Genomic DNA, 22606 nt, shown 5'->3' with positions numbered 1-22606 from the left:
GGCGGGTTCCAGAGATGGCATCGCCACGGCTGTGAGTGAGGAGCTGCTGGGACGCGACCTCCCAGCTACAGCAAAGGGCAGGGATGTGGCGAGATGATCACATGGTTATAGCGACAGGAGAGGACAATGATTCACAGCAATGACACTCAGAGAGCACGTGTCATAAGCACAAGTTCACCTATTTCACAATGAAATAAAGGCTTTATATCAATTTCTGTTGAGCTATTGTTTAAAAAAATATGTGTATATATATCATCACTCAGTTGATTAACAAATGGCTCAAAAATGATCTGCTAAGCAATCTTGTAAGGATTTAAGTGTTTGCTATCATTTCATTTGAAAAATTTGCCAATAAATGGGATGTGTATGACCTGTAAATCATCATTCAGACGACCTTCACGTCAGATTATTTGCAAACTAGCGCCATCTGGTGGCTGCATTGGGAATTGTGACCAGAACATTCTGACAATCTTTCAGTTTGATTCCACATTTATCGTGTTCATTCATTCATTTTTTTGTTTATTGTGGGTGTCTGCCATTTATGATTCAATCTTCAAAGAAGAATCGTATCTAATTTATGAAGAGCCCATGAAAAATAAGATGTGGCATAACTGAAATTTTGTTACATCGAATGTAATGTATTTTATTAATTTTTGCATGTTTCATTGTGATGGAAAAAGGTCAATTGTACTAATCAGATTGTCCTGTAGAGGGCAGACAAACTCCAGCCAAACACGATAAACCAGTAACTCCGATGCGATTGCAGTCAGGATCGGAAATATCCGCTCCGTCCTTCGCCAAAATGCGTCTTCATTCAGCACGGTGCGGCTCCCGCAGGCACTAGTGAATGAATTCATGTTGGGTCTCGCCATAAATTCACTTTGTAGTGTAAATAACGAGCCTCAAAAGAAGATATTGTTAAAATATTTCATCCTGGAGTAGAATTATGCACATTTTAGTAATGTAATTCGACTATTTCAACTGAAATATCTAATTGACAGATTATATATTGTGAATTAGTTTTAAAGCAAAAACTACGGGTTCCTTCTGCGCGGATGAAACTGATCCGTCGAAAACTAGGTATTTTCATTATTTTGAAAGTCTCCCGGATGTTTTATTTTCTCTTCATCCGTAACTTCCTGTCCCACTCACACTAGGCTGCTTCGGCAGAGTCGATCATGTGGAAAAGATTCGATTTTCATGACACACAATTACAGGGTTAATATATAGTTGTAAAAAAAGTATTAGGACAATATTTCGATGATGGAAAAACCATTGTTTTACAATATTGTTATAATTAGTATTTTATTTTATAATGTGCCCATATATCTATCTTACTTTTAATTTATTTTCTTCTAGATCTAATTTTTACTTTTACACCAGCGTGTGGTCTCCTGTGAAACTACTTTTAGAGAAAAATGTTAAATCAACATTTTTTTTTTATAAATTGTATTTTTCCTAATTCATCACGTTTCCTTTATTTATTCATGTATACACACCCATAATTTCCATTTAATGACACAAACAAACACATGTTTGTATGTAATTCTTGTGAGGACTCTCCCTCCCTAACCCTCCTTCTAACACTATCCCTAAAGACAATTTTTATCTTAACCTTAAAACCAAGTCTGAGTCCTCGCTTCCCAAAGGTCCTCCTTTTATTAGTGAAATGCATATTCTTGTCTTAACTGTTGATGTAGCACAGATACAGGCACACACACACACACACACACACACACACACACACACACACACACACACACACACACACAGACACAGACACACACACACACAACACACACACACACCCACACACACACACACACACACACACAGACATACACACACACACACACACACACACTGAGGCTCATCAGTAACTATAATCTTCAACCACCACACGGCTCACAGACTAACCAATGAAATGTCCCGAACTAGATTTTTGCAGTAACACCCAATTCACGTCATTAGATTCCCCCTCCTCTCCTCTTTGTGTGTGTGTGTATGTGTGTATGTGTGTGTGCGTGCGTGCGTGCCCTTTGCATCTATGCGGCCACGCGCCTGACAGGATAAATCCAGCCAGTCGTCCATGTTCACTCTCTTTCTCTCTGCTGCCATCCCTCACACACATACACACAGACACACACACACGAACACAGGTGTGCTTCTTCATCACACACGGTTGAAATCTTGATTTTGGCACTTTTCTGCTACTGAGGAACTTGACATTTCGCCTTCATGGAGGATTATCACAAACCGGACCAACAAACATTGCAGGCACTGAGGAACATCGCCAACCGCCTCCGGATCAACTCCATCAAGGCGACAACTGCAGCAGGCAGCGGGTGAGTGGCGCACTCACACGGTCTCATATGAATCAAAACTGGACAAAATGGACATTTCATATATGTTAACTGTCTGCAAATGATCATCGACATGCTTGACTGTCAAGCTGAAGGGTGCACGTATGAACATGTTTAATACATGTGGACTCGTTGATGAATGCAAGTGAAAGGCCAAAGGACAAAATGTCCTGTCTTTGTTCTTCTCCTCTCATCCACAAACACAGAAACAACGCTCTCCATTGAACATCTGCTAATTAGGTCGACAAATAAAATATCACTACAGCAAATACCACAGTCCATTTACTGTATTTTGGCTTGGCTATTTTATTTAAAACATTGAACATGCTGCATTTTTTCCCCTTCAATCTCCTTTATGGGTTTTTTTTGTGCTGCACGCAAGCGTCGCATCAAGTGACCTTAAAAGTCAGCATATATTTTTCAGTATGCAATATTTCAAAATAAAACATTTTGCAGGATAAAAAGTTGAACGCGTTATTTTTCATCATTTGGAAATACAATTTTAGATGTGAGGATATGTGGATTTCTCTCACAGATTGTTATGCATTCAACATTTTCTAAATGGTAAAAAATAACCATTTTGTGGAGGGATTGCTGGTTGGATTTAGACAGCTGTGAAAGTCTTTAAATGCTCTAAACGTGATCAAGCCGAAGCTGCTTGACTTGACTCTGTTTTGGATTTTTCTGAACACGCACCACTTTGTTTCGATTCCCAGACACCCAACATCATGCTGCAGTGTGGCAGAGATCATGTCGGTGCTGTTTTTCCACACCATGAAGTATCGTTACGACGATCCACGGAACTTCAACAATGACCGCTTCATCATGTCAAAGGTTAGAACACCTCTGTCCTCTGTCCTCTGTCCTCTGTCCTCTGTCCTCTGTCCTTTGGCTCTGGCATTTGGATGTTTTCCTGGGAGAATTAAAGATAACCATGTTTGTTCTCTCCTTTAGGGTCATGCAGCTCCAGCTCTCTATTCCATGTGGGTGGAAGCGGGCTTTCTGAAGGAGACGGAGCTGCTCAGTCTGTGTCATGTTGACTCCACCATGGAGAGCCACTCAACCTACGTAGGTCCCAAACCGTGGAAAGAACGAGCATAGCGCAATTGTCGTTCTGGTTCATTTGTGCCTGTGTTGTTTTCATTGTAGAAGCATCAGCTCATGGACTTGGCCACTGGCTCTATAGGGCAGGGTCTCGGCGTGGCCTGTGGAATGGCTTACACTGGAAAATACTTTGACAGATCGAGGTAATCCTCCACCAATATCGTAACTCCACTGTTTTTTTTAAATTGCTTTGACCAGTTACTACCCATTTTTGCATCTTTAAATTTTCTGTGATGTGTGTGTGTGTGTTTTTTAATGTATTTCTGGATTTGTTTGGCACAAACCTGAGCTAGGTAGCAAGAGACAAACAGCGCTTCATTCGAATGGGATCTGTGGATGTGCGCTGCGGCTACATGCTGTTCCCCTACAATTCTTCTGCTCTAATAATCACAGGGCTAGAAGTCATATCTCAGTTTTTTTATCTCCCTACATCAGATTCAGCCATCAGATATCTATCTGCAGCTCTGTTTCGCTCTATTGCAACTCAAGTTAAGCCTCCTCATTAGTGTTGACACAAACATCTGATCCGTGCCTCACAATATATGAAAACAGATTGTTCTTAAGGATTTTATTTTTATAGGAAGATATGGAATTCAGGGCCGACACCCTTGAACAGCCTCTGGGATCTTCCATTGTGCCACAGCTGGCTCCCGGCCCAGCTGTCAGATTGTGTAAAGAGAGTCTGAATGGAAAATTGTCAGAGAACTGTTAGGTGTGATTTGCCTTCCCAGCATCCCACCCTCATTTCGCTCTGTTGTCCTCCTCAGTTACCGGGTCTACTGCCTGATGGGGGATGGTGAAATGTCTGAGGGTGCGGTCTGGGAGGCCATGTCGTTTGCCTCCTATTACCAGCTTGACAACCTGGTGGCCATCATGGACATCAACCGCCTGGGGCAGTGTGACTCTGCCCCCCTGCAGCATCATGTGGAGAAATATCAGAAACGCTGTGAAGCTTTTGGGTAAATACAATATATGTGGCATTAAACCAAAGAAAAGTTTGTCTGCCCAACAAACGTATCAGCCAAACTCATGTCCTTGTGTGTGTAGCTGGCATGCCATTGTCGTGGATGGACACAGCGTAGAGGAGCTGTGCAAAGCTCTGAGTCAGCCGCGCCATCAACCCACGGCCATCATTGCTAAAACCATCAAGGGGAAAGGCATTCCGGGTAATCGTGTGCACCTCATCTGCAAATGCATCTCACTCACATTAGCAGAAGTGTTCAGACCCGAGTGACAACCTGGGCCCATGTGGTTTCAGCTGCAGAGGATAAGATCGGGTGGCATGCCAAACCTCTCCCCAAAGACATGGCCGACATGGTGATTAAGGACCTGCAGAGCCGTGTCACAAACAGCAGCAAGCATCTGTACCCTTCCACTCCCATCGAGGACTCACCGCCGGTGAGCCTGAGGAACATCAGGATGCCGAGTGCACCCAGCTACAAGGCTGGAGAAAAGGTCTGCCTCCTGTGAACAAACAAGCACACAACCCATGTCGTTCAGGCTTCCTAAAATCATTAAACAAATGATCTCTTCTCAGATATCAACAAGGAAAGCATATGGGATGGCACTGGCCAAGCTGGGCCGCTACAATGAACGCGTTGTGGCGCTTGATGGGGATACCAACAATCTGACCTTCTCTGAGATCTTCAAGAATGAGCATCCAAACCGCTATGTGGAGTGCTACATCGCTCAGCAAAACATGGTATGTTCCCTCGCAAGTTACAAGCTTGTGTAGATTCTCTTCTCGTTCTTTAATCTTCTGATTTGTGATTAATCTATTCATCTTCTTTATCTGTAATTATAAACCAGAAAGAATAGTGTCTGCGTGCATGCTATTTAATCGTATCTAATTTAACCGATGTAGAATAAGGATTTTACCCAGGTCATCATAGTTACCTGATCTTAGGTCAGTAAAATGAAGCGACACATGAATTCTTTGCAATGCTGCAGCTCCAGCAGCAGCCAACCTTAATGTAGGTCAGGCGTGTGGGTGATGGTAAGCAGTCACGACAGGCGTATTCAGAAGTAAAATATTAATCAGAGGGTGGGGCCATCTGGCTGAATGCACATGAAAGGTTTATGGTTGAATGCAAATAGTTCTTAAAGGCTGCACAGACAATGCTGATTCCAGGCATGAATTCTTTCCCCCTCAGCTCGAACACTGACAGCACACAAACTGATATGAGACTCTTTAAATTCTCGCTTCAGGTCAGTGTTGCCATGGGATGCGCTGCCCGTGAGAGGAACCTTGTTTTTGCCAGCACTCTCGCATCCTTTTTCACCCGTGCCTACGACCAGCTTCGCATCGCGGCCATCTCGGACAGCAGCATCAATTTGTGTGGCTCCCACTGCGGCCTGTCCACTGGTTAGTGAGATGCCACCGGTGAACCGTGCACAGCGCTCTGCCGCCCTCTCTTTTCCTCGACCCTCCACACGTCTTCACCGAATTCACCTTTTTGTCCCTCTCACCAATTTTTCACACTATCCCCAGGAGATAAACGTGTCATCTGCCCGTATTTGTGATCCTCTTGTTCCCTCTAATCCTGTGCTTTCCCTCACTTAACCCCTTTGGCCCAGTCACCCTCTTCTCTCCCTTCTTGTCTCCTCTGGAAGCAGAGAACCAGTACAGGTAGAACACTGCATGTGCACACAGATCTGCATGTGTCAGCACACCCGGTGTTTCACAGGTTGCTCCATTTCTGAATGTTGGATATGAAAAGCTGTACTTGTCCTGCAGGAGAAGAAGGTCCATCTCTGATGGGCCTGGAGGACATGGCCATGTTCAGGGCCATTCCCACGGCAACCATATTGTACCCCAGCGACGGCGTGTCCACAGAGAAGGCTGTAGAGTTGGCTGCGTGCACTAAGGTTTGTGAGACAGACGTGCATCATAACCCCTATTTGGGTTCCACTGGCTGTATTCTTCATCTCTGCACAGGGCGTTTGCTACATCCGCACCAGCTGCCAGGACAGCGCCATCATCTACAACAGCAACGAGGACTTCCACGTGGGCCAGGCTAAGGTGAGGAGCACAGCAGGGGGGACAGGCTTGGTTATAAAATAAGTACATTACCAAGTAAATAAAAACACAAATCTGCCGTTCCCAGGTGGTGTACCAGAGCAAAGACGACCAGGTGACCGTTGTGGCAGCTGGACTGACTTTGCATGAGGCTCTGGCAGCTGCTGAGCATTTAAAGAAAGGTAAATGCCTTCAGCAATATACGTTTGGCTATGTTGGCAAAATAAATACGAAAATTCACTGAGGTCTCCAAAAGTCTGCTTTTTTCCACATTTCATCATCAAAATCATCTACTGTATTTATTTAATTGGTAATAATTAATATTTAGATACAGGGAATCTCAATAGGTTTCAATTCTGATTGCAGAAATCATCATTAATATTCAGATATGATTTGTTTAAATTTGCATATTATTGAAGATAATCACCAAATACCAGTAAATTAGTAGATGTTTTTAACTTTCATACTGGTGTTACTTCCACATTTGCACTGTGCTGACACCTTCATCATAAAGGGAGCAAAGTGTTCCCTTAATTGTTCTCAATTGTTCTTAATTGGTCTTTTGTCAAACTTTGCTGACCTGACTTCCTCTCCAGAGCGGATCTCAGTCAGGGTCATCGATCCTTTCACAATCAAGCCACTGGACATCAAAACCATCATGGACCACACTCGTGCCACGAGGGGCCGTATCCTCACCGTGGAAGACCACTACTATGAAGGTGGGTATCAGTTTTGTCCGTGTTAAATGGCCTGCCAACATCCTGAGCGCAGCACAGCCAGGGCTCTGTCCCTGGCGTCTGACCTCGGGCGTGCTGAGGTGGCATGTTTCAATTGGTTCAACAGCAGAGGCGCCGTGCAGTGGCTCTTGCCTACTGGCTGATGAGACACTGAATGTCGCGCGCCCTCTTTGGAGACAAGGTACGGCATCGTGGTGCATTTTTCAAGTGCAAGAGTCAGTGAGGAAGAGTGCTGTCAGCTCTCCTTAGCCAAGCCATGCCCGCAGGCTTCGCTTTGACCCAGATACCACAGACAGGCTTGTGCCTGATAAGAGAAACACATGGGTGAGAGCACGAACTCCACTAACAAAGGACATTTGGGTACGAACAGGCCACAGGAGATTTAATGTGTATTTTAGGTGGCCTCGTTTGAATTTAACTATTAAAAAATAAATCAATAAAAAAAAAAAAATGCCAAACAAGAAAATGAAGGACCCTGAGATCAATCAATCAATCAATCAATCAATCAATCAATCAATCAATCAATCAACCAATCAATCAATCAATCAATCAATCAATCAATCAATCTGTCTGTCTGTCACGCACGCACGCACGCACGCACACACACATGAATACATATCGTAGCCCTGGCTAGTGTTCTCTAAAATGCAGGACGTACCCAGAGATGGACAATAATTATAAAAGAGATATTTTGTTATCAAGGCATTACTAGACTAATGACTAATAATAAATAATTTTATTAAAAGTTGCTGTTCATAAATGTTGGACCTTATATTACAGGTAAATAAAATCTATATCGCGTGAGGAGTCTGTGGGTCTAGAAAATATGAAAAATCCCAGGAATTCCACTATATGGCTATTGTTTAAAGAGTGTAGAAAGAAAAAAGATGCTTTCTACTTCTGTTATTCAACATTATTCTCTGTAGTAGTTGGATTAGAGACCATGTAAATGTTTAAATTAGGAGATCTCCTTCAAGGATTCAGCAGTGATGCTGTCCATGTTTCTGTATTGTCCTCAGGCGGCCTCGGCGAGGCCGTGTCCTCGGCCATGGTCAACGAGTCCGGCTTCACCGTGCACCGTCTGGCAGTGTCTCACATTCCTCGCAGCGGCAAACCTCACGAGCTGCTCAAGGTCTATGGCATCGACAGGGACGCCATCATCCAGGGAGTCCGCAAGATGCTCAGCAGCTCTACTAATGCCAAGTAACCTCATCTGAGCCCCACCCACTTCTCCTCCCTCATGAGAAGACGCCCAGTCCTGTATGGTTTTGTCTCATCTGACACCCAGCCCTTTGAAATCCTTGACTGTGATTCACCCCAAGTATGTACTGAAGTGATGTGATTTTGTGCCGTACACCCTGACGTAGACACCCACCTCCACCTTCCTTTCGACGCGTTCATCACATCACATGCAAGAACAAGCACACCAATTCAATCACATGTATGTTAATATCTTTATAACTGAAGCAACTTTGTTATCGCTGGTTGTTCAACTGCAGGAAATGTTGCGTAATAATGCCGCCATGGTTTCTTGTGATGATTTTTTAAAATCCTATTTAATCAACTTGGTTTAACTGGCAATGGTTTTATATTGTTCTAATGTAGGTCTGGGTGGGGCAGAACTTTGAAGTTTTCATTATGACAGAATGTCAGAAATAAATGTGTTGTTTGTAGAAGGTAGAAATAATAGTTAATTGTAGGTAGGTTATAAAGAGGGACCATTCAGTTTCATGTCATGTAATCTGTTGTTGTGTTCAAGTCATTTCTTTTCAGCACTGTTTTTGACTTACTGTTTTTTTAAGGTAATCATAGTCATGACACATTCACAGCATGGTGTTCAAACGATGTTCATTTGTACTTACTGTACAACAGGAACATACCCACAACGTAAATAAAAAACAAAAAAACATATGCTCAGTAGTATATATTTTACATTAATCACAGAGCTGACAGCCATTCAAGCACTGGACATGTAAAATATTGCTGAGTACAATGAGTAACTTACATCGTACTTGTAAACCCCTTAAACACTTTCTTTGTTACTTGAACTTTTCTATGTACCTTGCTTTAATGTAATAAAGTTCTTCACATTTGGTTTGGAGTGTTTGTAGTTAATCATAGTTAATGCCAGCTTTTAAAATTGCTGTACGGAGAGGAATGACAGTAGAACTTAAGACAGAATAAATACATTGATATAAAATTACAGCTAAATCTAATGTTCATGATTACTTATGTGTGCAATATAGTATTGTATATTATACTTACATTATTACCTTTCTAGGTAATCCATCATCATTGGGAGTAATAGTTATTCATGCATAATAAAAATAGATTGTTTTTAAGTAATCGACGCAATTACAGAAAATGCAAATACAATCAATGCATTCGTCAAATTTTTATTCTTTTGTGGTACATCCAGGCATACTCCCCGAGGAGTACTTGTAATGTCAACATAGTGCCTCTAGATGGCACCGCAACATTATCACCAAACCGGAGTCAAACCCACGAAATGCACTCTGGTACTTGAAGTCATGATGCAATCGGAATCGTGTTGTAGTTGTTCTACTGAGGCAGTGCGTAAAACTACATTTCCCTGACTGGATGCACACGTTTGAATGTCGTTTATTGGTAGCTTTTTCCAGTCGATGATCTCAACTTAAGTTTTCTGTCAGCTTCACAGAGAGGCTGAGGAAACTCCTGGAGAATGACAAAAGTGTCCTTTCGGCTGGCCGTTTTTGAAGAGCGCAGCGGAAAGGGGAAATAAGCGCCTTTTGAGTGCTCACGATGCGATTCAAACAAAGACGGTGACAATCTGCGGTGTCGGTGGTGTGTTCTACGCTGATCCTGTTAGCCAGGGCTTGGTCCCGTTACACTGGAGTGTCGGCGGCACACCAAGATGTCTATGGAGGAGCAGGAATGTGCCGACGCGGTGCTGGTGACAGAGGCCGGGCCGCAGTGGCTTCGAGCCGAGGTAGACCGTCTCACCCGAGAGCTTCGTGAAACGACCCATGAAAAGATCCAGGCAGCTGAATATGGACTGGCGGTGCTGGAGGAGAAGCAGCAGCTGAAGCAGCGATTTGATGAGTTGGAAACGGACTACGAGGCGGTTCGACACGAACTGGATCAGCTAAAAGAGGTAAGCCGAGGTTCGAGACACTAACGATGGGATTTGTAAATTAAACGGTGTATTTTTTTTCTCTCCAAATATATATATATATATATATATATTTGGAGATTCTTAGCAGCCTGTGGAATCATAATCGGGGGAATGTATCATTTATCAGTAAAGTCCAGTAAAGTTCTGCTGTAATTTCCATACTAAAGCCATAAAAGTCTGACATATTCTTAATTACTCATATTATGTTGCGTGAAACTTCCTGTGACATAAAATATTGGTCCAAAACCCCCTTTTGTCCTACTTGGCTCCTGTAGAAAAGTTGTTTTCACTTCCCGTCATAAAAAGACATTAGAATTAAAATATTGATGACTCTAAGTTGTTGTCATCAGCCCTTATGTTTCAATAGCTCCTTCACATGTGGAATCATTGCCTTTTTTCTGATGGGATCACAAAAATGAACAAAACAGCTTTAAAATGAATCCTTCTTTTTGATGTAATGTGATCTTGTGTGGGGAAAAAAAATCCCACTAATCTGTCATGTCGTCAAAGCTTTTTTCAGTGTAATCAAAGCTTCAATCCTACTGATGAATTGCTCATTCTAATATGGATGTGGCATTAATCACATGCAGATTTACAATGTGGAACTGACTCATGTCCTACGTGATTTTTCTAAATTGACGTGTTTTCTTTCAGGCTCGTCTTTGTTCCTGTTACGTTATTTTCTGAGGGTATTTTACAGAGGAGTCACTCTTCTCCATCAGTTTTATCTCGTGACTCTGCTGCTTCTCTTTTTTTTTTTAAATCGGCGTATATCCATGAATTATCCATCAGCACCTGCTTTCATATCGGGCGGTTGGCTGCTGCACGACAGCATCACTGCAAGCCTTTTGTGTCATCTCAGTTTGGCAATCTGAAATTATTCTGATTGCATTATTAACTATTAATGCGCCGCTGCCAGTAGAACAAACTAAAGCTAAGGTCTGTCTGGTGTGCGTCTTTAGTGCAGTGAAATGTCCACACTGGCGGTGACCTCCATTAGACCCACTTTTCGACGCTGACTGGAGCAGATTGCAAAAAGGCTTGTGCCACTGGTTCTATGACGTTCTATCAAATTTGTTTTAGTGCTTAACAACAAAAAGTGTTTAATTTGTGATGAACTCTGTCAGGTCTGGTTTATTGCGTTTATCAAAGGATAGCATGAGCATAAAAGCTGCTTTACATGTTTAATTCTCCACATTATCTCAATTAACCCCTTAATAAAAGTTGGTTTGGCCTGTTGTTTTGTTTTTTTTAATCTCTTCTCTTTTCTCCTCAGGCATTTGGCCAGGCTTACTCGACCCACAGGAAGGTGGCAGCTGATGGCGAGAGCAGGGAAGAGTCACTGATCCTTGAATCGGCCAGTAAGGAGGCGCTTTACCAGCAGAAGCTCCTGGAACAGCAGAATGAACTCAGACAGGCCAAAGCCTCCTTCACCAGCGTGCAGGCTGAAAATGAACGTCTGGCTTCAATCATCCTGGACATGAGAGAGGTGTTTAGCTATAAAATCTGAATGTGAGCTGTGCTTTAATTCTGCCCACAGTTGTAAACGGTCGACGGAGACTCCTGATGCACACTGAAAATACAAATGCGATGCTTCTGAGAGCTGAGACAGGCTTGAAGACTAGAACGCCAATAGATGTCCAGGGTAGACTGAAGGGGGGGTTGTTCTACTAGCAGGACTGCAGTGAAGCCAGCAGGAACGATGATGTAATGGTCCTCTCTGAGCGACACAAAGGCACTTTTCTGCGTGGCATATTGGCAGGTGCCCGTCTTGGTCCCTGTTCTTCTCACCCGGCATGTCTGCATCAAACACAGTGTGGTCACAATTAAAGTCACAGTAATCAGTTACGGTGGTGTTGTTCAGGCCTTTTGTTTTCTGCCCCTTTTCGCAGTTCGTGATCATGAGCTGGTCACAATTAGCAATCAGAGAAGTGTTTGTGATGCGTAACAGCCAATCTCCCCACATGTTTAGAATTCAGAGCTGGCAGAGCTGCAGCGAGGTCAGCTGCGGGATGACATCAGAGAGTACAAGGTGCGGGAAGCTCGTCTGCTGCAGGATTACAGCGAGCTGGAGGAGGAAAACATCTCCCTTCAGAAGCAAGTGTCTGTGCTGAGGCAGAACCAGGTGAGACCAGCAAGGTGGTACGTGTGGGTGGTGAATTACATACTTATTGTTATTTAAAGATTAAAGGAAGAGTTGATTATTCAATTTGAATTTTTAAATAAAAAAGACTTTGGCTTTCATTTAAAAGTGAAATTACTGACATCCTAGGGCGTTGGTACTTTTGCTTTGTTGGCAACTTGGCTGAGAAGTGGAGGGTTCTCGACTTGACCCCCAGTGCAGACAAAACATGGAAGGTGTTCTGGTAGTAGGGTAAGGTGCCAGAACACCTTCAGAGCACTGCCGAGGTACCCTTGAGCAAGGTACCGAGTCAACAAATGCTCATATAGGGCCCTGTGATGAACTGGCAACTCACCCGTGGGTGGACTCTGCCTTCACTTATTGTGTAACCTCCCTGTGACCCCGAAAGGGATAAAGTGGTTAAGAAGAAGAGACGATTACTGACATCCTTTCTTTGGTATCTTTTCCTATCTGCTAAGGTGGAATTTGAAGGTCTCAAACACGAGATCCGCAGGCTGGAAGAGGACTCCCAGTGTCTCCACAGTCAGCTGGAGGAAGCCGTGCGCCTGAGGGAAATCAGTGAGCGACAGTTGACAGAGGCCTTGGAAACGATTAAAACGGAGCGTGAGCAGAAGGCCACCCTGCGAAAAGAGCTCTCCCACTACATGACAATCGGCGGATCGGTGTACAACGGCTCATTCAGCATCTCCATCGACAACCTGAAACTCCACGAGGATCCCTCCGCCGCCACCGAGCCCGACAACGACGATCTAATCCGAGGCTTTGAAAATGGCTTGCTGAAGGCGAGCGAAGACGACGATGACAACAAGAGATTGGAAGCTTTCAAGCCGGCTCCGAGCCTGGTGGACGACCTGCTGAGTGAGCTCAACATCTGCGAGATTCAGAAACTGAAACAGCAGCTTATGCAGGTACGAACACGAGATTGCCCACGCACATTTGTGAATTTATCAGTTGATGCTATAACAGCTTAAAAAGAAAAAAAATATTTTTGGAGAAGCAGTTGTGTTCACTGAAAATATGTTTGTCTTGTCAAGGTGGAGAGGGAGAAAGTAGTCCTTATCAACTCTCTCCAGGAGAGCCAGAAGCAGCTAGAACAGGCCTACGGGACAGTGTCTGAACAAAAGGAAACGGTCAACAGACTTACTGAGAATCTGAGTGCAATGAGGAAACTTCAGGCCAGTAAGGAGCGCCAGTCTGCCCTCGACAGCGAAAAAGACAGAGACAGCCACGACGACGGAGACTACTATGAGCTCGATATAAACGGGCCTGAGATTCTGCAGTGCAAGTACACGGTGGCCATGTCAGAAGCCGGAGAGCTGAGGCAGGAGCTGAAGACTCTGAAGGCCAAGTACGAGAAGTGTCGAAATCAGTATGAAGAGGAGCAGGCCCGACTGGAGGGTGACGTCCAGGAGTTGAGGTCAAAGTTGCAAACCGTGGAAAAGATCAGCCAGTTGGATAAAGCACAAATGGCTCGTCTGGAAAAAGAGCTCCGTCTGGTCAGCGAGGCTGCAGGAGAGTCGCTGGGCAGCCTTAACGTAGCCCAGGACGAGCTCATATCCTTCAGTGAAGAGTTAGCCAATCTGTACAACCACGTGTGTATGTGCAACAATGAGACCCCTAACCGCGTCATGTTGGACTACTACAAGCAGGGCAAAGCTATTATAAAGAAGGGGCAAGAAGGGAAAGAGCACCAGTCTTCCTTACTTCTCAGTAATGGGATGCTTGAGACCGAGGTTAAAAATTCCCAATCGGCCAACACCTCGACTACGCTGGCTCCTGCCCCGGAGCAACGGCCAGAGCCAATGAACATCTACAACCTTGTAGCTATCATCAGGGACCAAATTCGACACCTACAGCAGGCGGTGGACCGCACCACAGACCTTTCACGTCAGAGACTCGCCAATATGGAGCTGAGCTCTGTTGCAGACAAGGACAAAGAGGCTTGTATGGAAGAGATCCTCAAACTCAAGTCCCTGCTTAGCACCAAAAGGGAGCAGATCGCTACACTCAGAGCTGTGCTCAAAGCAAACAAGCAGGTCAGAAAACCGCTCTGTGCGTCTACATCAACACTGCGTGTATTTGATAATGTTCCACATGTGTGCTTTGGTTCAGAGAAGTGATGTTCATTGTACTCCAGAACAGGCTTGTCCAGAAATTTCAGTATGATTTTTATCAGCACAAGAATTAATAATTATATCTGGTTTCCTTTAGACGGCTGAGGTTGCTCTGGCCAACCTGAAGAGTAAATATGACAGTGAAAAGGCCATGGTGACGGAGACGATGATGAAACTCCGTAATGAATTCAAGGCATTAAAAGAGGATGCTGCTACGTTCTCTTCTCTTCGAGCTATGTTTGTGACAAGGTAAAATTATTTATAATCACTGGTTTGTTCCCACCATGACATCTGTTGGACTGGAACATGAACTTCCGAAAGTATAAATAATCGAAATATTGGTGTTTGTACTGAATGCATTTTGCCTCTGGAAAGCCGCAAAGCATGCTGGGAAACTTCTGATGTAATAGTTGTGCGAGCCAGGCAAAGACATCCTCCCATCTGGAAAACGCAGTCTGGGAGAAGGAGAAAACGTGGAACAGCAGGAGCGTTTGCAGGCGAAACTGCGCCCCCTGCTGGAATGAATGTTGTCCTGTAACGTTTGACCTTTGCCTTCCCTCCGTCTCAGGTGTGACGAGTACGTGACACAGTTGGACGACATGCAGAGGCAGCTGGCTGCGGCAGAGGATGAAAAGAAAACCCTGAACTCTCTGTTGCGTATGGCCATCCAGCGGAAACTGGCCCTGACGCAGCGCCTGGAGGATTTGGAGTTTGACCACAAGCAGGCACGTCGCAGCAGCGCTGCAGCAGCGGGTGGAAAGGGCAAAACAAAGGGCAAAGGAGGCTTTTCTACCCATCATGTGAGTGAACCTGTCCATAGATCCCCAATTTCTGCAAAGCTTGGAATTTATTCCTTTTTTAAATTTCACTTTTTGTAGCCATTATAGCTCAAATGAAATGCAAAAGTTCAGCCTTTTTAAACTGTCATGGTGTGTTTTTCTTTTGGATTTTTTTCTTTTAATATGGTGAGACAATTTTTTTTAAATCTTGTCTTTTAATCTTGTCTGTTTTTAATCTATTCTTGTCTTTTCAGTAAACTCATCTCGAGTGGTGTTCTGTAGGAGCTCCATCAGTGTGACTGTTATCCTCACCAATTCTCCACTCGTCATGGTTGATACAACATTCTTGCAGACTCAAGAATTGCATCTAACAGTTTGTGCCAAGGACTTTTTTTTAAAGTGCTGGAATTATTCCTTTTAATTGTATTCTACTCATGTCTGCAGCTTGAAAGAAGACTCCAGCAGCAGTCCAGTGCATTTCTTTAATGGCTCATCTTATGGGTCTATATTCTCATTGACCCAGGTTTAAGCACTAAAATGAGTATTTGCTGATGCCTGTTTTACCCTGACTGAGCACTTTTATCGTGTTTGCTCTTAGGTAAATTCTTTTATTTTTTATCTAAAACAGTACTAATTTTAGTATTATATCTTGTTTGTGCATGTTTATCTGACAGATTTATTGACATTCTACATGTTTTCATTTATTTATTTTTATTATAAAATCAGAGATTATGTGATCATTTAAAAAAAACAATGGTATGCTCAACCTAGGTCAACATAAAAAAGCTTCTATGCCTTGGTTTTATTTTTATTAATTTGGCCTTAGATCTAGAGGTGCCTTTCAGACAGCCAATAGAAGCAACAGATCTTCATCACAATTTCTGTTTGTTTTATTATCTTGACCCTGCAATTATGAAGCATCAATTTGAAGGTCTGAACTCGGATTCCTTTGTGAGCGCTTCTCATTTGTAGACATTGCAGTTGGAGATTTAAGGTATGCTTGTGATTACAGAAATGTATTAATACAAAACTTATTTAAAGATTTCTAAGTTAAGGTCAGATGTTAATAGTATTCATAAACTTTATTCTTGAAGAGTTTTCTTTTTAAATGTGCATTAATGTAATACCACTTTTTTTTATAAACTTAAAGTCCATTGTCTGCAAATAAGCCTGCCATGCTATTTTATGTTTTGGATGTTCATGTGCAATTTGCATGACAAAGGGAAAGCAAACTGAAAACTGATTATCTCAAAGTAGGCAATATTGTTCTTACACAAAAAGTATTCTTGTCTCCATCCAGGCTATTGCATGTCTATTGTTGTCCTCATAATTTCACGAGGGAGTGTTTCTTGGAAGTGTCCAATTGGAATTAAAATATTGACAGACTTCTGGTAAAACACTAACAAAATCCATGACCGTTTCACTGTTTGCTAACAACTGTGGTGTATTTGGGGGAAATAAATATGATTTTATCAGTACTGGGTTGGCTAATTTATTTTAGTGAAACAACAGCCAATGTTCTACATCTACAATGCATTATTAGTTTTTAATCTATGGATTTCACACATATGACAGTTAAATGGCCAACAGCTACATATTTTTGTATAAATTCCGTTGCGTATTGTTTAAGATTAAAATAATATGTTGTAGGAAGAACTTGTGAACAATAATATGCCATTTAAAAAATCTCAAAAGTAATTAAATGTGAGGTTTCACATTTATTTTTAAACGCTAATTTACTTTAAAATCTCTGTCACTTGGATAAACCCGTAAGACATTAGGGTAAAATGGGTTTAACAAGTCGCTACAATGGCTTAATTCTCGGTTTAAGGAAAGGTTTTTCCATTTTTTCTCGACGTCGACGTAAACCCCGCCCCAATGTGAAGTGACGTAAAAGGGCGTGGCCAACAGAGGACAGAAGGGACTTCACAATGGGAGGTTCGTTACTTTTTTGTACTTAAAAAAAGAGTTTAATCGCCCTTTCCCCTTACTTTTGTTTAGTTTTTAAACACAGATTTGTAAGTCACGGATCACTTAGATTTCCTCGGCTCTGTTAATGACTTTAAAAGTTATCGCAGTGTCAATAAAAGCGATAAGTCCTTCCTCTGCAAAGTTTTTGACAGTAGAAGGAACTATTTGATCAGCAGCTTAAATAAAGTTGACTTTTCTTGCGAGCACATCGCTGCACTTGATAATCTTGACAGACCTCAGCTCAGGCACGTCTGTTAAAATTCCTCTGCTGTTGACATGCAACAAAATCTAAAAGGGTCCTCATGTTCAATTAAATAATCTAAAATCAGACTGGTTGGTGTACCAGCCTTGCCGAAGCAAGCTATTTTTATAATGTGTCTCTGTTTAGACGATTTTCGTGAACAGCTGATAGAAGATAGCGCCTTCCTCAAAGCTGACTGGAGGCTGGACACGGAGCTGGTAGACAAGCTCATCCTGCAGCTGAACAGAATCTACCCACAGATCCTTACAGACAAGGAGGCCACCAAAGTAAGTCTTCAAGACAGAACACCCCAAACCAAAATTATAGTTCCCCCAAAACTTTCCCCAAACATCTGCTTTTTAACATTAAACATATTTGCATATCTGCTGTTAACGTTCAGTTTCGAAACTTGGATGTACCCACAAGTGTTCGGATGGGAGAGCTTCTTACACATCTGCAAGGCAAAGGAGAAGAGGCCTGCAAGGAGTTTTACAGAGCTCTGCATTTGCATGTTGAGGAAGTTTACTACAGCCTGCCCACAAGGCTCCGTCTCAGAGGTTTGTCCACCTGAACTGTTTCAATAATGCCTATTTTGATATAGTAGCATTCATCACATGCTCAATAATCCATGATGAAATCCAAATCCCAGGTGTTTCTGTCCTCTCTCCAAATGGCTTAGATCCACTTAAGTATCAGCAAGACTGCCCTCAGAGATATGTCCTGAATGATAGAGGTGAGAAAAACCTCCTTGAGTGCAGTATAACATGCCTTTTTGGAGTTCAAAACATCAATCTGACAGCATCTGTAATAAGCTCATTACCTTTTAAAATGATATTACCTCTTCCCAGGTCCTGTCTTCTTCATGGGCTGCTTCAGCATTGCAGTGGGAATGGCCTTACTCTATTACTACAGCGGTACTGTAGCTTTTCAGTTGTGGCATGTAACCTGTTGTGTAATACTACACCCATGCATAGATGTCTGTGCTTTTTAAACAAGGTGTTTATAAGGTGTGTTCTTTCTGCAGAGGACAAGTTGACAGGAGGGAGCCGGGCACTTGGAATAGCTGCTCTTGGTTTGAAAAGAAAAGCAGAGGAGGTCCTCATATGGTACACAGAAGAGAGCCTCATGAAGTAAGGGGGAACGCATTCCCATCAGCAGCTTAAGCTCCTTTGTTTGTGAATGCCACTTGTGTCAAAACACAGCACAATGTATAATTTCAAGGGTTGAATTCTAACTTTTAAACTGTATATAGGTATTTAATGTTTATCTATAATAACAGAGATTCACAGCTTGATTAGCACCTTGCCTGTTCTTCAAATGCTCCTTTTTGTATTTAAATAAACTCAAAGCAGTTAAACGCACTAATGGGTTTTAAGAGGTGAAACACATTCAAACTACCTTTGCTATGTTTGTGTAAAATATTTTTAAGCCACGTAAAATCACTGATTGCAAATAAGGCATATTAAAATGCAACACTTTGACATTTGTATGTATATTCTTTGTTATCATCATCCAAAAGCCACTGATTCTTATCTGCATTTAGAAATTGCAATTATGTCTGCGTGCATAAAGTGAGGCATAAGATTGCATGATGCCATAATCAAGAAGGAAGTAAAACACATCTGAAGCGATAATAGTGATACATTTTTGTACATGATAATATATAAACCTATATATAAACTTTTCATAACATAAAAATTTGTCTTTTTTTCCAAAAAACAATTAAAAGCCCGACTCCAACAGAGGATATGTTCCTATGAGACACAAGTCTCTATTTGACATTAATGCCCTCTTGTGGTCAAAATCAACCATGACAAGGAAATGATCCTTGTGGCGTTTATAATTGGTATTTTATTTTTACGACTACATTTATAGACAATCCGTTGAACACATTCAAATAGAAGAAATAACCGAAAAAACATATCTTTCAATCGCGTAAACAGATATAACGTTTCCTTCGGTTTAAACATTAACGTCGCGCTTTAGAGGCGCGGTGCATGATGGGTACAGTAATAACAGACTGACAAACGTTTAAATAAAGCCCAATATTGATTAAAATGGCAGGAAAGTGTGATCATAATATGATTTAATTGGTTTCCGAAGGACCATAGAACCTTAAAATTTAGAGCAAAAATGTTGCAAAAAAGTAGCACCGTTAGTGAGAATCATTGTAGCATGTTAACCTATAAATAATGACTGTACCTATGACTGTACCGCCTACCATAGGCGTGTTGTATGAAAGGAGAGAAGGTTAGCACTCCCCTTGACAAGGATTGAAGAGGCCCCTGTGGCGCAGCCAGTCATATGCGCCATTCAATCTTTCAACAGCCAGTCGCGTCGCCGATCCAATCTTTCAACAGCCAATCATATGCGCGATTCAATCTTTCGACGTCCCGCCTTAAATTAAACTGCGAACTGCGGTCTCAATCTTTGGAAAAGTCAATCGATCCTCGAGTTGATTTATTATTTAAAAATCTGCCCGCTGTTTATTACGGACATCTCCGTGGATTTTGACAAGGTACGTGCGCAAATTGCGGTCTGTTATTCGTTACGTTTTTTTTTCATTTCACATAAAATATCACCGTAAATGCTTAATGCAATATGTCCAAGTCATGTCAGGCATTTGTACCGCTAATGTAACTTGATCATCGGGAGTTTTGCAATAAAGTTTGTGCAGTTGCTGCCATAGCTTTAGCTGGTTGTATTTTTTTTTCTGCCGATGAAATTGCTTGTTTTCTTTGGCAGTTGTACGCTGGAGTGCGTCGTTTCTGATTACTTGTTATAACATTATCTTATGTTATGACAGACCAAAGAAATGGCATGACCTTTACACTCAGGTGAAACGACCAACCTAAAACGACTTACATTAATCATTTCAGATAGCAGACTACATTTTTCCCTCAGGTATAGACAGAAAGGATATAATCTATCTAGATTTATAACTATTAGCAGGATAAAAATCCCTCTGAAGAACTTAACACGGTGAACTGTTACATTCAACATGGTGTTTACACATTTATTAGTCAGCTATTATGTTATGTGAAACAAGAGTAAGATTTTTTTGTTGTTACAGATAGAAAAGTGCCCTCTGCAGCTGAGTTATGTTATGTTATAACATGACAGAAAATGTCTACCAAAAAAAACCTCCAGCCGTGCCTCCTCCACCTCCAGCTGTGCCTCCTCTTCAGTCATCTACAGTTTTGCTTCAGCCCCAGCTTCCTTCTTCCATGTCCTCTTCACAACAGGATGTAAGTGATAAATAAATAAATTCTCAGTCGATCTATAGATCACCTTCCACCTTCCCCAACTATTCTATCCTGCCTGCTCCCCGGTGAATCCGGTCTGCTGTCTATTCCTGATAATAAAGCTGTGTTCCGTCGAACTCCGGTGTCACATTTGGGTTCTCGTCGGGTCCCTGACATCTGTCTGTCTGCAAGAATTTAAGTAGTGACAAGGAAATTGTGATGCCACAGAACCTAAATATCAGTTTTTATTTTCCAGGCTGGAGACAACCGCAGCATTCCTGGAATGGACCGTGTAGATGAACTGGCTGAATACTTGGTGGAGCTACGGGATTGACCCTGAACAATCAACAAGTTAGCACCATTCTGGGTTTGTGGCAGAGTCTGGACAAATTTGACAAAGACAGGATTGTGTATGCTGCATGACATCAGGACCGGTGGCTAACTGGACGCTTCAGGTCTCCTAAAAAGAAGGCTGTGTTCACTCCTGGGGTAGAAAGCACAAAACGGTGTGTTCTTGGCTCAAGTGGTTCACCAGCTCAGTGGCCAAACTGCTGTCGCCTGATTGAGACCATCTTCGTGAGGCTGTGCAACATTCACACGAGCCCCAAAGAAAGAGGACATCTAAACTGTCTCTTAAAAGACTAAAAGTTGTTTCAGGAAGCAGAACGTCTCTCCAGGTTGTGTTGAGGCATCTGGTTTCTTAGGGAAATGACTATGTGGTAAAGGTTGATTAAAAGCATGGAATAAGCATTACATCACAAGAGGGACAGCAGAACCACTGCCAACACCCAAAATTGTGTTTAGTCTGGGCCTGGGAGGTGCAGCTGGGTACCGTTCCGCCCATGCTGGCAGCAGGACCATTTTAGTGAGGAGACACGGGAAATCCTGCAGAATGGTGCTGGTCAGTAGATGACACGCATGTGCAGCTTTCTTTCTTTTCACGCAACGTCCTGCCAGCTTCGAATACATTAGAATCTTTTAAAATCCCTTCTCGTGTCCTCCAGTCTCTAAAGAGGGGTTTGACATAATTAGAGAACCAGGATAGACAGGCGTACATTTAACTTTAACGATAAAAACACTATAAGAGTCGAAGTTAGTTCAGTTTAATCGATTTCCAGTTCATTGTTCAACATTTGGCGTAACATTGGGGCACCCTTTTCTATTACAAAATTAATTTCACTAAGACAATAATAAAGATGAACTTTATGAATGAAAAAAAATATATATTAACGTCAAGGAAACTTTTTCCAACGTCCAAAACGCCTCAATAAATGCAAGAAAAACGCTTAAATCGGATGTAGGTGTTATTAAATTCTACAGGAGGGTGTTGATCCAGGGTGTTGAGTAATCTTGTTGGTGTTTATTACACAGATAAACTCAATTTGTTACTAAATGTATCAGACATTAAACATTCTGCTGCCGTTTGCAGGACAACAGCCCAGGAGTCGTAATTGACAGAATTCCCCTGCAGAGAAATTCGCGCTGACTAATAGTCACCGTGTGGATTCCGCGCCTTTTAACAGCAAAACGTGGACAAAAGCGAAAATGGACCATTAGGACCGATTTAAACAAACCATTAAAGATATCGGGTTCCTGTGCGGCTGCAACATATTGATTAAACTGATGTCCACTTGTCCGCTTGGCTAACATCTAGCAACACCACCGGAGGATGAGAGGAATGGATGAGTCACGGGCGCTCCTCATCTTTCCTCCTAAACGTCGAGTTTTATGTT

General features: G+C 42.3%; 3 protein-coding genes and 1 non-coding gene across 5 annotated transcripts; all 4 read left to right on the top strand.

Moving 5' to 3' along the window:
- The first annotated feature begins 2048 nt into the window (after nt 1–2048).
- Nucleotides 2049–9318, top strand: LOC130524629 (transketolase-like). Its single transcript, XM_057030908.1, has 14 exons — nt 2049–2345; nt 3080–3197; nt 3318–3431; nt 3513–3610; nt 4235–4426; nt 4515–4633; nt 4726–4922; nt 5005–5169; nt 5676–5832; nt 6205–6335; nt 6406–6489; nt 6575–6668; nt 7083–7205; nt 8243–9318. The coding sequence occupies exons 1-14, from the start codon at nt 2239–2241 to the stop codon at nt 8428–8430; spliced, it is 1887 nt and encodes a 628-aa protein (XP_056886888.1). The 5' UTR covers nt 2049–2238; the 3' UTR covers nt 8431–9318.
- Nucleotides 9319–9840: 522 nt separating this feature from the next.
- bicd2 (bicaudal D homolog 2 (Drosophila)) lies at nt 9841–16894 on the top strand. The gene is made up of 8 exons (XM_057029957.1): nt 9841–10359; nt 11657–11869; nt 12353–12505; nt 12982–13431; nt 13558–14559; nt 14735–14886; nt 15206–15437; nt 15671–16894. Exons 1-8 carry the CDS (start codon nt 10120–10122, stop codon nt 15671–15673), a joined length of 2445 nt encoding a protein of 814 aa, XP_056885937.1. The 5' UTR covers nt 9841–10119; the 3' UTR covers nt 15674–16894.
- Nucleotides 16895–17267: 373 nt separating this feature from the next.
- On the top strand, nt 17268–19109 carry card19 (caspase recruitment domain family, member 19). Of its 2 annotated transcripts, none has more exons than XM_057030015.1 (6): nt 17268–17354; nt 17776–17915; nt 18029–18185; nt 18308–18361; nt 18477–18542; nt 18653–19109. In XM_057030015.1, the coding sequence occupies exons 1-6, from the start codon at nt 17348–17350 to the stop codon at nt 18760–18762; spliced, it is 534 nt and encodes a 177-aa protein (XP_056885995.1). In that variant the 5' UTR covers nt 17268–17347; the 3' UTR covers nt 18763–19109. The 2 variants fall into 2 exon arrangements, with proteins under 2 accessions (XP_056885995.1, XP_056885994.1); XM_057030014.1 differs by having other exon boundaries at nt 18278–18361.
- A 747-nt stretch (nt 19110–19856) lies between these two features.
- LOC130525123 (U6atac minor spliceosomal RNA) lies at nt 19857–19950 on the top strand. The gene has a single exon (XR_008950387.1). It is a non-coding gene; the product is annotated as a U6atac minor spliceosomal RNA (small nuclear RNA).
- The last annotated feature ends 2656 nt before the right edge of the window (nt 19951–22606 follow it).

This window comes from Takifugu flavidus, chromosome 4 (assembly GCF_003711565.1).
Source record: "Takifugu flavidus isolate HTHZ2018 chromosome 4, ASM371156v2, whole genome shotgun sequence".
NCBI classification, from domain to species: domain Eukaryota; kingdom Metazoa; phylum Chordata; class Actinopteri; order Tetraodontiformes; family Tetraodontidae; genus Takifugu; species Takifugu flavidus.
Note: the sequence above shows the minus strand (reverse complement) of the source record. Positions and strands in the feature narration are given on the sequence as shown.